This window comes from Pimephales promelas, chromosome 6 (assembly GCF_988280905.1).
Source record: "Pimephales promelas chromosome 6, fPimPro1.hap1.1, whole genome shotgun sequence".
NCBI lineage: Eukaryota > Metazoa > Chordata > Actinopteri > Cypriniformes > Leuciscidae > Pimephales > Pimephales promelas.
Window position 1 is genome coordinate 24,900,537 of NC_142774.1, and position 18,535 is coordinate 24,919,071.

The 18,535-nt window shown below is 36.4% G+C and overlaps 2 protein-coding genes across 3 annotated transcripts in view; one reads left to right on the forward strand and one right to left on the reverse strand.

Moving 5' to 3' along the window:
- bnc2 (basonuclin zinc finger protein 2) overlaps nt 1-8,271 on the reverse strand; it is a 300,299-nt gene extending 292,028 nt beyond the window's left edge. Inside the window, exon 1 of one of the 2 annotated variants that reach the window (XM_039694552.2) lies at nt 8,131-8,271. In XM_039694552.2, the coding sequence (XP_039550486.2) occupies nt 8,131-8,133 (3 nt within the window). In that variant the 5' untranslated portion in view covers nt 8,134-8,271. The remainder of the gene's footprint in view (nt 1-8,130) is intronic. The other variant, XM_089132284.1, reaches the window with a different exon arrangement.
- A 249-nt stretch (nt 8,272-8,520) lies between these two features.
- cntln (centlein, centrosomal protein) overlaps nt 8,521-18,535 on the forward strand; it is a 183,158-nt gene continuing 173,143 nt past the window's right edge. The window contains exons 1-3 of the mRNA XM_039694577.2: nt 8,521-8,650; nt 9,574-9,721; nt 12,506-12,580. The gene's annotated coding sequence lies outside the window, so the exon portion shown is untranslated. The remainder of the gene's footprint in view (nt 8,651-9,573; nt 9,722-12,505; nt 12,581-18,535) is intronic.

Below are 18,535 nucleotides of genomic sequence, written 5' to 3' on the forward strand. Positions count from 1 at the left end.
TTCTGTTTTTTTCGATATCAATGTAATGTTTCTGTAAATCTATTATTTTCTTTTCTTTTCTGTAGCTTTAGCCTGTAAAAGCTTGTTGATTTGTTGTTGAGTCAATCGGGAACTCTTTCCCATTTTAGATGTATGAATGTTTTGTGTGTTTTTCGCGGCATTCAAACTGAACACTAATGTTGACACTCTTTTTGCCACTCAGTGGTTAACTCCCTCCTACAGTGACATGATGTGCATGCATACCCTCTATAAAAGCAAAGAATATAGGAAACATCTAGCAGCATGGATGAACAAAATCATGCAATGCCAGAATTTTCAAGAATCTCTGTGTGGAAAAACCTACAATTGCGCAGTGCCATTTCAGGTAGCAAAGCTGTTTATTTGTGGCAACCCATTATGTGTGCTGTAGCATGTGTTCAGTTGTATCCCTGCCTGAGGGTACAATGACCTGTGAGGAGCAGGATGACCAGCACTGGTTTAATGTTCTCTCCAAGCCTGGTGGCCTGAGTAATACTGTTGCATCCATGTTGATATAAAAGAGGACATGGAAAGTTGATAGTGCCTTTTGAAGAACCAATGAAAGAACTGGACAATCTAAACAACTCAAAGGCTAAATTCCAGCACTTTTTATGAATATATATCCTCATACTGTGCTTGCAGTCTAAAATAAGAGAAATGCTTTGTTTTTCCCCATCGTTGTGTCCCGCATTTACATAGAGCATTCCAGCCTTTTAAGTATACTCTTACCATGAACTCAATACATGCACCCTTCAACGTCCTTCTGCTTTGAAGTTCTGACCTAACATATCCATTTTTGCTGTTTTCACCTTTCCCTTCTGTTGTTTTTATTGGTATTTCTTTAAATAGTAGAAAATTGTCTTAGGCTATGTGTGTTTCTCAAATCATACTGTATATTTTCAGGCAGACTGTCCCCACTATTAATTGCAAGTGATCAAATAAGATGTGTGTGTCCGAACATAACCAACCTATCTGCATGGGTTACTTTGGTAATGATGTAGGCATCCGTGGACTTGATACGAAGACTGAGGACCTAAGAACCTTTTGCAAGCGAACAAATGAAACATGCTTAGCAGACCTAGAGACACAACCATACTCTAATGTTCCACACCCTATAGTGATTCTTCTCAGAAAAGAATGATAGGACCAAATACTAGCATCATTGGGTGACACTCTAAACATGCCAAGAGCTGAGAAGAGCTACTGAAACTTGCACTCTAAAATTGGCATTATAGGCTAGTTGGACTGTGGCTGGACTTGGACTGAAGATGTGAGATGCTTTGATGTGGGAGACAGGGAGAACTCCACGACTTCTTCAGCTAAAGCTTCACAAAGACATGCTGGATGAAAGGTATAAAGGTACAATGCTAACATACCAATATGCTCTTAACATTTAATGTAGCCTTCCTGGCCAGTAAGATCTGAAAGATGAACTTACATCTTGCAAATAAGTATAAAATGGTGTGAAGGACACTTTGTTAGATTGAATGATTTTTGATGAAGGTCCTTTGGCCAAAAAAGAAAGAGTTGTGCAGCGCTGGCTACATGGTTTCTTTCCTTTTTTTCAAAAAAGTCAAAAAAGCAGCTGAATTTTTCATAGGCTCATAAAAGAGGCCTGAAGCACTGGAGTGGAACAGAGTGGCGTTTACATGTGAAAACATGAACACAGGACTTGCTCAGATGACACCACTGAAAGGAGAAATCATATGGGGTGCCATCAGCCAAGCTACTGTACTAACCAACCCTTCCATTAGTGAGTTTTAAGGAGAAAAAGAGACTACTGGCTCACTTCAGCAATAAATAAAGCTGAGGAGAGAGGAAAGTGACTCTGCCACTCAAGATACTTTTTGTTACATCACAAAATTATTAGGTATCTGGAAGCATCTAATTATGAGTATTTATGACAGGGTGCCTCTATAGACTGTAATAACAGCTTGGCTTGCAAGTAGTGGCACACTTTATGTCTCACTTCCCTTTCTTTCTTTGTCTCACTGAGCTGGTTTTAAAGTGTTTTTGAGAGTATCTATTTATCCAAGAGAAAACAGGAAAACCTGGATATTACAGTACAAACTTGCATGTATTGTTATTATTGTAAAAACCTTCAGACACCCTTTAGATAATTTTGGTATTTCATTTTTTTCAGTACATAAAGTTTTAATAATACACATATTATTAACCCTTTACAATACTCTGTCTTTAAATACAGCATAAATGATACTAACGCATAGTTCAGTGTCCCAATCTCTGAGTTCAGAGCTACTAAATAGAATGGCTTCTTTCATAACCTCAGACATCAGCCACAGGCAATCCGACTTCACCAAGGACAAACATTCAGGCAGGAGAGCATTTCTGCAGACCCCCTTCATCTCTATTTGACATGTGCTGACTCTCTGCTCCATTAGGGCATGAATAAAGCCTTCCATACAGAGACAGAGAGAGAGATCCAGATTTGAGCTATACTGTATGTTCACAGGAAGGGTACACTGACTAATCCATACTCATCCCTGCTTCTGCCCCTGAGACACAACATGCTTTATTAGTCTGCTGCTGCCCCTCACCTGAGGCACAACCAAGAGAGATATTTGACCAAAACCACACACCCAATAAGAGAATATCGATTAGCAGCCTTCGCTTCACTATAGCACACAGTTATATAGCTATAAAGAAATTAAAAAAGTGTCTCATAGCGAAAAACATTTTGAGGATTTCCACTAGTGCCAGAGCTGTTCGTTTGTTTCTGGTGGAGTTGGGTTACTGGCATAGCAAAGGAGAAAAAAAGTGAGGGCTAGGAGAGAAGACCTAATAAAGAAAAATGGCTTTATTGCATTTATCCCCGAGGATTTCCAGGTAAGATATTAGTATTTACTGTAGTTTCGAAATGCAAGAAAGTTTTTGGAAACGAAATATTAATATTGATGGATACTCATGTTTTTTTTATCATTAGATGTATAGCAGAATAAGCTTGTATTGGTGGCATTAGTTATAATGACGCCACTGTAGTCATAAATCTACACATCCTTTAAAATGGCTCAGTGAAATAATAGCAATCACATAGGAGAGATTTTGTTCATGGAATCCATGAACATTGATCGTACCTCAAAGCATCTGTAACAAGGGTTTCTTGTGCTAAAGCATATTATTCTATTGGAGTAGCTTCAGTAAATGTAATGCCAACCTCACAATGGTTGACTGACTGACCAATTAATGAACTTTATATTGGTCCAAAATAATGTCATGTTAAAAGTTTCATTTTTATTTCATTCTGTAAAAGGAATATTCTGGGTTCAATGCAAGTCAAAATCAATCCACATCATTTGTGGCATTATGCTAATTACAACAAACAATAGATAAATTAATGAATGAAACTGAGTTTAACTTGTATTCAAATTGTGGAATGTGTTCTATAATTGTGTTCCATAGGAAAAAAAAAACGTATTTCCACACTGTCCTGCTGAAAATATTCAGAAATGTTTTCCATATAGTTCTTCAAGAAAGATCTTTAGCTCTACTGAAGTCTTGAGGGTATAAAGCTGCTAACAATGAGAACAGGCCACGATCGGGAATGTCACAAAAGCCCTTTTGCAAGTGAGAAACATGAAACGATACTCTTAAAGCTTTGAGGAAAAAAGTCTGAGGAAAATAGTTAAAAAACTTCTGAACTCTTCACAATGAAATGCAGTCTTATTAAAGCTTTAAGGCAAGGAGACTAACAAGTGTCCCAATTATTCAGTGAGCACAGGTTTTAGTGATACTAAAACAGTATTACTGTTACCTTTTAGCCATGAGGTACTTTGCGATTTGCTTTTGTTTGTTTGTTTTGTCTTTTACAATACAGAATAAGATAGAAACGTGTGTGTGTGTGCAAATTTGTGAGAGCAAACATCACCCTTTTCTCTAGACACCTACTAAAAACTGAATTCCTGCACTAACTGTTTGTGTTATCAGTAAACTTCTCCAGTGGAGTTGTCGTCTGGCCAGACCCCTCTTCTCCCTCCCTGTGTCGTCCTCACCCCTGGTCTTCAGTGCTATCAACATGTGGCACATGTCCTTGACACACTCAACAAACTCTATCCACGGCTCATTTCCCTCACCTCTCCCTCTCTCTCTCTTTTAATATGAGGTTGCCTGGTAAAGAAAGCAGGAATCTAATAACGGTGACAGTGGGGCTGTTTTGTTATTGTTCCCTGAATCTCAGACAGAGAGGCTGTGCGTACATTAATAAAATGGATAGAAAGAAACGGCATGGAAAAAAAAAAACATTATAATATAAGAGTATTCATTGCATTTTATGTGTTAAATAACTACTTTTTAAAGAAATGCACAAACAGTATGTGCTAAGAGGCTACAAATGGAGAATTAGAGTTAATGTGAGAGTCAGTGTGCTTTATTGTTTAAAGTTCTTGGCTGTGTGTTCATGTTGTGTGTGTGAACATGTTTGGCTTCTCTTAATCGACAGATGCTGAGAGGAATTTTGCACAGGGTTCTCTGATAAATGTTAAGGTCATAGAAAGAGAAAGCGAGAGAGACAGAGAGCGACTGATGAGACTGATGGCAGAGGGAGGACGGGACACATGTCTCGTCTTGTGCATCGCTGCTGTGACTGCATTAGTGGAATGCTACAGTCACATGAAAGAGCTCTCTGAGACGCGGCATTTCTGTCTCAAAAGCTGCACTGTCCCCCTCTCCGCACACTCACGTAGAGATAAACACATCGAAACAAACACACACACAAACTTAAATACAATTATTTATCAACACCAATTAAAAGGATTATGAATAAAATTACTGCACTTAAAAAATACTGCTCATAACCGCTCTGTAAATAATCATCTAATAAACTAGGCAGCAAAACTAATCAAAATAATAGTGACTAGGTCAGGACAACATTTATTAATAATTCTTAAAACACTAGGAAACAGGATTAAAAAGGGAACAATAAAGAAAACAATAATAATTCCGAAACAATAAAAAAATGTCATTTTAACAACTTCAGCATCAACAATCACTTAATCAAATTACTCCAAAGTACAACAGAGAATCAATGATACACAGAGTGAAGTAAAAATAAATAAATAAATAAATAAATAAAGTGGCCATGTGCTGCTGTGTATTTCTAGAGTATTTATTTAAGACCTACCACTTATCAATATATCACTTATATATATTTTTTTTTTTCAGTGCTCTAGTCCAAGCTCTAGTCCAAGTCCAGCACATTTTGTACGACACAATGTGAAACATCTTATTCTGTAGTACCTCCATATAAACTATAAAAAATAAATCACCCACAATAATCATACACCTCCCCACTGAGTACTTTAGTCACTGCAAGGCTTCTGTTATGTGCTAGCTTGTAGATCCACAACATCCAGCCCAGCTTGGTTCTCTCCACAAATAGAAGTGAATTATTGTCTTAGTTCTTTAAGAGAGCAGAGATTACCCTTAAACTATCATTTCCTCAGGTCATCAATCCAGTTCTAGCAGCTGACACACCAGAGTATTTCTGTTTTACCTCAACATTTACAGCTATTCCGCAACAAAATAACCTTGGCAATGAATCACAGAAATACAAAAGAGAGCACATACTCTTGTAGAAAAAATTCAAAAATGCTATTTTAATAGGGGAAAAAAAGTGTTTGTTGGATGATGCCTCATATGCATACCAGCACAAAACCACAAAACCTAAAAAAAACAAAACAATTGCAACAACAAATTTCTATGACCCCTCTGACAATCAATACTTAAAACAATATTTTGTTGTATTTAAGTGGAAACCCCTGCATGTTATTTGAATCTTACATTTCTTAAAATGTATTATGTTTCCTGATCAATTCAATTTGGAAAAACACTAACTAGCCTATATATTGTGACATTGCTAGAATACAATAAAAAATAAACAATGAAGCCTAATTATTGTAACACGTTCTCACTATACTGAAATGAGATTTAAAATGGTCTCTGCATCTGTTTTACTTTCATATTTTTTCTACCAAATACATACAATGTGTTTTTTTTTTTTTTTTCTTTAATTATCATTCTGGTCTCTCAATGAAATAACTGTCTGTGCTTTAGTTCAATTTCATAGTCTTTATCTTCAGGTCATTCATCCACACATTCACCTATAATGCCCATCACAAGAATCAACAGACGGACAAAGGAGGATAAAATGCCTATTTTTTTAAAGGAGAAGACAATGCCTATTTTCTAACAACAAACATACAAAACTTCAAAAGAAATTTGAATGGTAACACTATTCTCTGCTAGCTATTCACACTGTTTTGCTGGTGTTATGACCAACCTGCCGTACCCACCCCATCCATCTATAACACACGGTCTGTCTATCAGTGTGAAGTTTCAGCAGTGCTCTTCTTTTCTCATTTACAGGTTGCACTATTATAAGGCTTTTCTTTTTTTTATTTAATACAAGGAGCACACATTATTATTATTATCAATATTTTTAAGTAGTCCTACATTTCTATGCAGAAACTCAATTTTACATGTCACCAACACTATTCACAGAGAGGTTCAAGATCAAATAAGCAGTGTGTCTGTGTCTGTGTGTGTGTGTGTGTGTGTGTGGAGAGAGTAGGCAGAGGGTCAGAGAACACAGGGCTAAGTGGACCTGCTCTTCATTAAGACAATGTCTCCGGGGGACGTCACTAGGGCTACCTGTCCATGCGCTTATTGAACCGTCTAACCATCATCTACCCTCTTACTCTGCCAGGGCCCCTGGAGAATCACACCAGCACAGCTGACAAGTTCAGCCTTAGACTGTGCCTGCAACATGAAAGCACCTCTTCATTTTACCTCCTCCTTCCCTCTCTCTCACACACCCTCTCATTTCTCCTATACTCCTGCCCTGAACCTACGTGGGGTGTTTTTTTTTTTTTTTTAAAAAGGAGATGGAACTGAGAAAGACAAAGAAAAAGAGAGCAAGGAGGATAGAGATAAAGAAGGGGGACATAACTGCATTTGACTCTTGACATGGAGCAGATGAAATGTTAAGTGTCCAGAAAAGTCCGGGGAGCCGTGCAGATAAAAGTCATCAAATGACACTCTTGGAATGCAAATTGGCATTCTTGACTGCAGCACTTGAACAACTGTGCCCCATCACACACAGCCGCTGAGATTAGGACAAAAAAAATATATAATAATAATAATTTAAACCGCCAATCTCATAAATCCTTAAGTAGTAACGGGGAGATTTTTTTCCCCCCCAATAGCATATATTCAGAGATATCTCCACCTTGTCTCTGCGTTCACTGAGAGTGAAATACCTTCACCTGCCCTTGTAAATCACTTTCTCTCTCTTTTCAGAAAAAACAAAACCAATAAACATTATGATAAAAAAGGAGGAATGATAGAAAATATTGTAATCATCACCAACAGGTTGCACACAAATCTGAAAATAATTTTTAAATGAATTAATTTGGTTGCATTTGTGTATTACTCGGATGATTCATGTACAAAAATTCAAAGTAAATCATGACGATTTAAAACCCGGTCTGAAAGCTAAAATAATTTCGTCTTGCAATTCATAAACATTTGTGTGAGTTGAGTTGTTTTATTTCAAAGATATAAGATATTCTTTCAAAAAAACAAATATTACATTAGCCTACCTATACATTCTGTTATTGTAGCCTATGTTATATATTTTTATATTCATTATAGTTGTAGATGAGTCAAACATTTAGATGATACTTATAAAATTGGACCTATTTGACACATAACCTATTAAGGTTTCGATTTTTTTTTCTATGATTGTATTTTTATTTTATTTTTTACCTATATAAGCGACCTGTGCACTCATATGGTGTTTTGTATGTAAATGAGAATAAACTGAGATGAAAGAAATCCCCAGGTACAGCAGTTTAACTTTAACTTGCATTCTCACGGCGGTAGATTTTCTGATTCAACTTCTTGACAAACACTTTCGATAAACTTCAGTCATACCGGTTAACAGATTTATAGGCTATCAAAGTTTCATGACATCTGAAACTATTTAAGTGTACGTGTAGTGGTCGTAATGAGCGCTATACTGTACACTATACTGTTTGTTAATACCATTAATGAGAGTTATTGTAAAGTGTTCATTTGTTGATCGCTCATACTCACCATTTCTTCATATTGTGTGAATGGCAGAATGAAGTTCAGTCAGATCTCGCCCTCATGTGGGGGGACTCTCTCCTCTTCCCTCTTCTCTTCTTTAGGCTACGCAAATCTCTCTAAACTCACTCAAAACTTTATGTCTGTCCCTTCAGTTTTAAACCGATAATAATATTGGGAACAACGAGAACAACAGTCCTTTATCGTTTAGAAAACATTGGTTTAAAAACACGGAGTCAGTTCTGCGCATTCGCATGTACCGGGTCTCAGTAAAGCGAAAGAAGCACGTTGGCTGAAATATAAGCTGTTTCGGTGGATCCAGAAGCCCAGCGCTGGTTCCGCTGTTCCAGATCCGCTCGTATAAGACACTCCACCGGGACTGAAGCGGGACTAAAGTGGGTGGGTAGTTTGAAGCAGCGGGGTAAATCTCTGGCTGTCCGGGAAGAGAAAACTGACTGTCTACTCACTCCCGGCTATTTCTTCTGCATAGTCAGCTCTCTGAATGCTGCATTACATCCGAAGGAACATGGTGATATATTTTTCTCTAGTATAGTTGGTAGTGCTTTATTTTCTATAAGACTATAGTTGATAATAGACATTATCATCTTGTATTTTGTGTTAATTAGGCTACCTTTTATTTATATAAGATGTTTTTTTTATTATTATTATATTTTATATATTCTAGTATGTTCAGCATTACACTATCTTCAAGTTAAGATAATATAGCCTATGCTAATTTTAAGTTATGGCATGTTGTAATGTAGGCTATATTATGTTCAAGAATATTTAGGAGGTTGTTTTATCTTATAGTGGTCCTGTTGCTTCTGTAAAGACTAACCGCTATGTTATGATAAGCTATTTCTGTGTAACAAAACCCTTAAAAAACATGCACTGAATATGTTTTCTTTTTTTTTCTCTCTTTTTTTTTTTACATTTCTACCCAGACTCTAATATATTAAAGTAAACATTTCAAATGAATTACTGAAAATGGAATAATAATAGGCCTAACATTACATTACACATTTGATGTAAAATTAAATTTTAATATATTATTGGGCATTCGTAATAGTTGTCTTTAACAGAATAAATGTCCTAAATTGAAATATGCAATGACTTTACGGCTAGGCGTACTTTACGACAAATGGACAGAGCTAGCATTTTTTTTTTATTGCGGGGTGAATCAATGATATTTAATGTTATCGATATTTTTGTCCTTGTTTTTAATAATTCCTTAAGTTTCATCAGGCGCAGTTTTACCCAATTTGACTTAAAGGAGAGTACCCCTACAACACACACACACACACACACATACACAAATCACTAAGATGGTTTGCTTTTGAGATGTTTGAGGACACTGATTTCCTATAGATCTCCCAAACTTGTGTCCCCAGACTGTCTGAACAGAGCGCTTATAAATGTTTAATAATAGACTTGTTTCTTTTTTCCTTATAGTGCGCACAGAGATTGATTCTCAAGTGAAAGCTGAGGAAAGTCAAATGACAGACTTCTCCTTTGGACCAATAGAAGCCCCTAAATCCCAAGGCAGTCATTTTGATCAAGCTGAGTGCCTACAAGCCCCACTCACATGTTTGGTCAAGAGGTAAATAATAGATCAGGGATTAAACTTGTGTAGAATTTGTTCTAGGGTAACAAGCTACACACTCCCAGGATATGCATATTCATCTGATGTGCAAGGCCATGACAGAGTAAATACCATATGCCCGGTAGTTAGAGATCTTAAATCCCTAATTAAATGAGATATTACTGTACATTGCTCCCCGATATTAAACAACAGAACAGAGAAGATAGACCTTTAAAGAATTATGAGTAATGGACACATTAGCATGTTCACGTGTGTTCAGTTTCCTCAGCATTAGTCTAGGAACGAGTTATTCTCCTTTTGTTGTTTCATGTTTAATGCAACTTCTAGCTTGTACTGTGCCATTAAATAGTTTTGAATTCAATTTTTGTTTGAAATCAAAATTGTTTTGTTACTCTGCATGCAATAATGTAGTCTATTAAATGTCCTCATCATGTGACAAGCCATCCTGTAAGTGCAATGAACAAGTGACATCCATGAGTTATGAACTCAGCTGCTTGATTCCTTTATTTGCTCAAGAAAAACATGACATTAAAGCAGCTTCCTCTCTGAAATCAGCTGCAAAAAGCCACCTGTAGGACCCGAACATAAGTATTGGTTTATGTCAGACCCCTTCCAGTTGTCTAATTACTCAAAGGGCAGTTGATGATGAGCTATTGAACCTTCAACCGGTTTTGGTCCTTTGGGACGACCATCAGCTGTCATAGACTGTGTGTCTGTTCAATAAATGCCACACGTAGTTCCTGTTTGTGGGTACTGAGGAAAATGTCAAGCTGATGGTGTCGCTTGACTTCTGGAAGGAGGCCATGCACGTTTCACTCTAACTTCGCCGTCCGCCCTCAATGAGGAAGTCATTTTTTAGCATTGATCTCTTGTCTTGTGTAAACTTTCCCTAAACATCATTGATTCACGGTAGAAGGAAACAAAGTACATATTTGTTAGCTATACTTCACACCATACTTTCAGATGATAATGGTCATGGACACCTCTTTGCACACATTCATAAGCATAAACAAAAACAAAGGAGTGAAAAGGTTTTCTGTGTTTGCCAGAGGCTCACATTATTTGAGCAGCATGATCCTCTCAGGGGAAATCTGATACAGCCTGTAGGGGAATCACTTCGCTCCTTTTTCCCACAATTCAACGGAGACACATGGGGCAAGCATTGCTCCCTCCACCCTGCTGGCTCCCCTTTCTCCCCCCATCGCCCACAGGAAGAGAGCCCTCTTATCAATCCCCTCATTATCTGAACCCACTGCCTGCTAAAGACAGTTAGAAGGTCATCAGATGGAGCCAGAGACTCATGCACGGGGGACAAATGCTCAACAGTGGAGCTTGTCCTGGGATGCAGAGCATTCTGTGGGAGCTCCGGGTGTGTTGCACGCAAGCGGATGGGCGCGTGATGACAGGTTTGCCAACGGGGAAGTGGAGAGATGCAACTTTGTAGGTTGCATGCCATGGAAGCCACAGAATAGATGACTGTCTGTCGCTGCAATGAAGGAGCTGGATTTTGCAAAGGCCTTAGGTTCACTGCAGTCGCATTACAGATAATTGTGTTAATAAAGAGTTTAGGACCCACTTTGTACACATAGTAAAATGAATCATTAGAGACAATGCACCTATTGTGTACGTGTTTTTTACATTGTACTAATATTTAAAAGAACACTGGTCTACATGGACGCATATGTTACATGCAGTAAAACATTTCAATTATACATAATTACATGCAACTAACCCTAAATTAAACCCTAATTCTAACCATATACATTATTTAATTTTACTCAGTACTTAAATGTAACTACAGTGTAACAAAGACACCTTAAAATAAATTGCAGCCAAAATACCTTTATTTAGTAACTCATTTCTGTAGTCACATCTACTACTTAACCCAACCATGCCATGAAACCCAGTCCTAACTTTAATTGAATCCAACCTCAATACCAGAAAAAAAGCGTTTTACAATTTAAAAAATGAATAAGTACATTGCGCTATACCTAACTTTTGTATTTATTTTACACAAAGCTATTAAAGACATTATAAAGTGAGACTAGATTTTATTTTCTATTATTATCATATGGTATGCCCCATCCTTATTATCATAAATTGTCTTTTTTGTCATTAACACTTGGTTTAAAGGGGTGGTGTGGCACAGTGGATAAGACACATGCCTTCTGTGTGAGAGACACGGGTTTGAATCCACTGCGAGACACCAATGTGTCCCTGAGCAAGACACTTAACCCCTAGTTGCTCCAGAGGCGTGCGACCTCTGACATATATAGCAATTGTAAGTCGCTTTGGATAAAAGCGTCAGCTAAATTAATAAATGTAAATGTTTATGCTGAAATGTAACCTAGTTACGTTATAGGTTATTTAAAAGTTTGGAGTAAATAAATATGTAATAGGATGTCTATTACAAATTTATTTACTCCAAACTTTCAAAGAACCTACATACATAACGTAACTTGGTTACATTTCAGGATAAAACAATGGACGTGGGAAGATAGAGAGGATAAAATTCTATTTGCCTTATAAAAACCAATATCCTGGGGCACATAAACTGTCAGAATCAAGTTTAAAGCATCTACACTATCTCAACTGGATTTGCACACCCACATGTTCATCCACTGGGAAATGATGTGTTGTGCTCCTCTTTAAAATGCCTCTCATTTCCATTCCAAAGTGACACTACCAGGTTTGCAGCCAGCATGTCGACAAAGCGGGCGTCTTGTATGTTTTTATAGCATTATAAAGTGCGACATTCTTTTCTTCCCCTCTTTATCAAAGGTAAACGCTCAGCAGATGACAGTCCTCCTACCTCGGATTGCAGGCGGAGAACCGGGGTTTTCCCAATCCTCTGTGGTGAGATACTTCCCGTGCTCTGCCTACTCAGCCCACCAAGGGATTGTCAATGCTTCCTGATTTTATGTGCTGCATGGTGATTCGGTGTGAATACATCTCTGTTTCTCAGTGACATGGAGAAGGAGGAACAGATGAGTTAAATGGAATCATTTTATTTGACATCACCTCAAAAATACTGTGGCAGCCAGCAACAAAGACAATAGACAGGACCGGAATTTGTCAGGCTATGATATAAGGTTATAAAATGCTTAAAATCACACATTCCTACTAAATCATTATTAAAACAGGCTAATTATTAAAATTTTAAAATATATATATATATATATATATATATATATATATATATATATATATAAAACTCTAAATGCAAATACAAGAACAACCAGTGAATAGCAAAAGAAAGGATAAAAACCTAAATACTCATAACAAATGAAAATATGTAAAAATAAGCAATTCAAAAGTAAATGATAATACTGTAACAACAGGATTTAGCTGGATTTTAACTACCCCCCCCCCCCCACACACACACACACACACACATACACACAGCAAACAAAAGTCAATATCAGACTCATGAATAAAAGTACAAAAGTGGTCTGACAAAGTAAATATCTTTAAGGTAAGAAATTATTTTAATGTGTTGTATAAAGGATCACTCAATGATCACTCAATGGTATTCTGTTTTTATTATAGGCTAATTATTTTTATTCTCTATTAATATTCTTGTCTGTTTATGAATCCAGATTTAAACTAAATAGATAACTGAAAAAAATCACTACTCTGAAATTTTTTTTACTGCTATTTAATTAAAAAAGATATGGTAACATTATTACACATAATAATTTGCCCCCAAGGCGTCACTTAACTGACGCCTTGGGAAGCATTTGGACATGCTTCAATATCTGACGCTTTAGGCGCCCTTTAGCGTCAGTTATATGACGCCCTAGGATCGCGTGTACCCTACCCCCACCCCACACCTAAACCTAACCGCGTCCTTTAACTGACGCTTTCCTTTAGCGTCAGTTAGATGACGCCGTAGGATCGCGTCATGTAAGTGACGCTAAAGGGCGCCTAAAACGTCAAATATTGAAGCATGGTCAAAGGTGACGCCTTGGGGTGAGAATGCGTTGTAATTTGGAGTATTTTGGAGTTAAGGCTTAGTTTTTTTCATGGAATCTACCTGGATAAATCATGTAAAATCCCCTCAATTATTTAGTCTATGATACAGTGAATTAAATATTTAAATATATAAGTGAAATATGCTTTTTTTTAAAGGGGTGGTTGATTGCGATTTCACTTTCTTTTAAAAATCAGGAAGTATAATGCCTACAAAAATGACTCGAATGGGACTACAACGGGTTTTATACGTAACTACCCCATACATTTGCATTAACCCTCCCTCCGGAATATGCAAAAAAGGGCATGGCCATATTTCTGCTGTCAGGTCTTCTGTGTTCGGGCTTCCCACGGACGTTGTAGTTCATCAACAATGGATACAATTTATGTTTGATTATGTTCGTGAAAATTACAATCGTTATTTAATCGTAATTTAGCTCTCTGCGCATTTTACGAAAGACAGCTTCCAGAATCTCCACGAATTCAATGCCGGATTCAACAAGAAACTGTTACTAAAACATGAAGCAGTTCCAACTTTTAAAACTAGAGACAGCAGTTGTTGGACAGCAATTAATTAAGACTTTTGTATTTGCATTTATAATTTCAGACATAATGTTTTAGTTTTATCAAGGACGTAAACAAATGCCAGCGCTGGCTATATAGCCACTTAGTTATGCTATTTTCATACAAACATTTTGTGTATATAGTAGCCAATTAGTTCGATGCTATTTCGTGTCAGACAATGTGTATAAAGTTAAAAAAAATATATGGCTATATGTAATCGCAGCAAACTTCAGCTGCTGTTGTACAGTATGGTTTTAACACAGTTGCCACATATGCTACATCTAAATAAAACGATACACTGAGTAAACTAAGTTTTGTGAATAGATAAATGGTTGTTCATTACAGTATATCAATAAAACAATAACTTTAAAAAACATTTATTCAGTTATATTAAATGTTTAATCAGGAGAAAATCTCAAAAGCTAACAAGCAGCAGTAGCATTTTCAAGTAACAACGTATCGAAATTCTTATAATAATAGTAGAATAGAATAGAATAATAATAATTAAAAAAATGTACCACTCAAAAACGTTTTGTAAGAGCCGTGTTTGGTGAGGTTCTGCTTGACTCTCTTCATCGACGCTTTCTGGGTCTGATTCTGGCTCAAACTGATATGACAGTGTATCGACACCATTATTTACATTGACCGGAGCAAATGAAACATTCACCCGTAAAGGTAATGGGCGTGAAGTATCCGGACAATGTGCAGTTTAGCCAATTACAACACACCGGCCCAAATTAACCAATCTGAGCCCATTGCCTGTTTCTGAGGGAGTGGTTTCATAGAATCGGGATGTAATCAGGAGGAAAAAGCGGCTTACAATAAAGGTGAAATTTATGAAAAATAAGACTTTTTAAAAAAGAAAAACCATGAATATACATGTTATATTGCACCCCATAAACAGAATCATGCAAAGAAAAAAAACAGTAAACCACCCCTTTAGGTTGACGTTCAAAAGTGTGTGAATTACAGTGGATGGAACTAACCTTTTTTTTTTTTTTTTACTTTGAGTTATATTGCATTATTAAAAGACTCTATGCCACTAACATAGCACATAAGCAAGCTTGTTAATGAACTAGCAATTTTCGAAGCAACAAACAAAGCAACATGTATCAGAATATGTATGCAGTTATTGACAACTTTACAAGCCCTACTCTTCTACACAATGGCAATTATCAAAACTTCAACATAATAGAAACTCTTTCAAATGTCAAACATAACTGAACATTAAAGCATTTAATTGAACATTAAATTGAACCTATTTACTTTGTTAGCGCATATTACTAGTCTTGTGGTAAACAATTAATCCGTGCAAGTAAATATATATTAAAAAAATGTTTTACCTTGGTAATCTTTAATCAAAATCTGAAAAGTTACTTCCGGTCTGGAACGGTTTCTTTTTCTGATGACGTAGGTTTCACAGCTTGGGTGGGGAAACGCTTAACCACTCCCCTCAAACCGTTAGTTTGCTATGAGTGAGAGATTGAGAGGAGGAGCGCTAGAGTAAAACCCTGCCCTCTGTTCATCATTCCGTTTCACTTGGAAATACGTCACAGCACTGGAGAAAAATTGTTTGCAACTTCCGGTTCACGGGGACTTTAAACATTAACAGATGTTTTCCTAGACTCAAAAATACATAAAATAACACTTAATTTCAATATTTCCTCTCCATTACCATCCATATGCAAAGCATGCTGGGAACTAACAATGGTAAACCGCATAATTGAGCTAATTCTCTTAAAATAAATTGGTAGCCCCTTTTCCTTAATTTTATCAGCTTAATCGGTTCCTCGAATCAGGCCTCAAAATGTCCTTAAAAAAAATGGAAAATGTATCTCTTGGTTGTATTAGTGAAACGTTCTCAATATTTTCTACACAACACTGACTGAACCACATATTTCTTAATAAAATATACACAAATATTTTTAATTATCACCTTCATTTTTAATGAAAATTGCAAGACCCATGATTCATTTTTTACAGTAGAGATTTATTTCCTACTTGAACAATATTTGCGTGGTTGTCTGTTGATCTGAACTTTTTACAGGCCTTGGGGGTTGTAAATGGAGCATGTTACATTTGTGACGTTTGGCCGCTGTTGGAGGCTGTTGAACGGAAACTGACATTAGTGCCAGAGAGTGCATGTAAAATCACATTCGGAATGGATGACTGGTAACTATCGGCAGTAAACAAAGGGCTTTGTTGAGCAAGAAAGAAAAAGTTGATTCAAAAGTGCCATGTGTCTGCACTCCTAAAAGGGGCAGATGTTGCAAATTACCAGCCAGTCTACTGCCTCTGAAATCGCAGCTCAAATGAGCATCCTAATGAGAGGTACTGTTTGCGGGTCAAAGAAAAGCCTAATCACGCTAAGTCAATTGACTTCTTCTGGAGCAAGAGAGCATGCAAGCTCCAAAGCAGATGACCTGCTGTCTGTTGCACTCCTGCAACCTCCTTTATATCTGTCTAATCTTGTTTCTGTGGTTTTAATCATCTAGCCTTTTGACTATGATATGACTATAGCCAATGAGGACAGGCACTGTTGTTTATACTCCATTATACAACCATTATGCAATGAAAAAATGCAATAATAGATGTACCTTAATGAAATCAGAATGATACGAGAGTACAGGCTAAATGACAACCCTGGTAGACTCTTTAGGAGCTTTTATTTAAATAGGCACATTGAGAAATAGGTATTTGACTTACGTTGCTGTACACCTGGAGTAATTGAGCACTATGAGTGATATCCAAAATGTATGCCGAATAATCATTTTACTGACTAACATTTTGCCATGGGAATTTAGCTATAATGTAAATATAGGCTAATACCCGCATTTCTTTTTTTCAATACAAAAACATAGTTTTTGCTAAATAATATGGTTATTTATCCTTAATGCAATAAAACGTTGGAAACTTGATAACCAAACCATTTGAAAGAAAGAAAGAAAGAAAGAAAGAAAGAAAGAAAGAAAGAAAGAACAATAGCTTTTTACACCTCATATTAATTTATTATGATTTGCAGTTGTAAAAATTGTTGTAGTAACTGTTGTTATTAGTTGGAAACTATATTTTGTGAGATATTATAGGCATAATAAAGGTTTTGTAGCCTAATAGTTATTTGATAACTTTTTATGCATCAATAGGTCTTGCCTGTGAATGTTAACAACACAGAATAGGCCTAGTTAAATCATTTAGTAATATGTTCCGTGTATAACCAACGTAAATAAAAACAGAAACTGACCCAAAAATATTTAATAGAAAGCTGTGAAACACTGAGTCATTTTTGACTGTGTTGGACGTGATGTGTTGTTTTGTGGTCCGGATTGTATAAAATGTCAATGTTAGTTTGTATAATGTATTTGACGCCTGATTGTGTAACATAGCCTACGCTATGTTTTCGGTAGGCCTATATGTTTTTTAAAGGCCTTTTATGCAACACATTTACACATTTTGTTAAGGCTTTGCCTATGGCAATTATGTACGTAATGTGCGCTGCATTGTCCCTGACAAATAAACTAATAAATAATAATAATAAAAATACTTGTAGAAATTAATGGTAATGTTATAGAGCTGGTAAGTCCCGCCCATCCGTAAAACTCCAAGTGGACCTCTGGGTTGAAAAAGCGTCAATGCAAGTGAATGAGAGAAAATAATTATTTTCTGATCCCATTTGAATTGTGCCATACATGTAACATATGTTTTCTGAGAAATTTTTATATAATTTCTCATGTAACGAGTTTGATAATATATTGTATGATTCTTTGGCTAGCAGTTGTGGAATAGACATAACGAGAAAGACTACACGTCGCATATGTGACGTCGCCGCATAACACATTTTCCCTCCACAAATCACGGTTTTCACCACGCTCAACTAGTTTTTTCTCTCCCTGAAAAAAGGCGGTGAAGTGCACCAAAGATGTTTAGCGGGATCCGTGTGCTAGTGGGGGTGAGGTATATCAAACACGTCGAAAGAGTTGTAGTCCACAAAGTGCTCTCACACAAAGTCTAACCGTATGAAAATTCTACCCACTAAATTGTAGCATTATTTACACTAAAAATTATATAAAAAATTCACAGACAACATATGAAGAGTTCAGATGCTAAAGCCTCTAAGTGCCATTTGAAATTTTCTTCTAAAATGATCATTTTTATCAAGCTTGTATATTTAAGTTCAGTAATTTCACTTAAATGGCAATGAAGATTACCTATTATTGTCATTTAAGTGAAATTACTGAACTTAAATATACAAGCTTGATAAAAATTGTCATTTTAGAA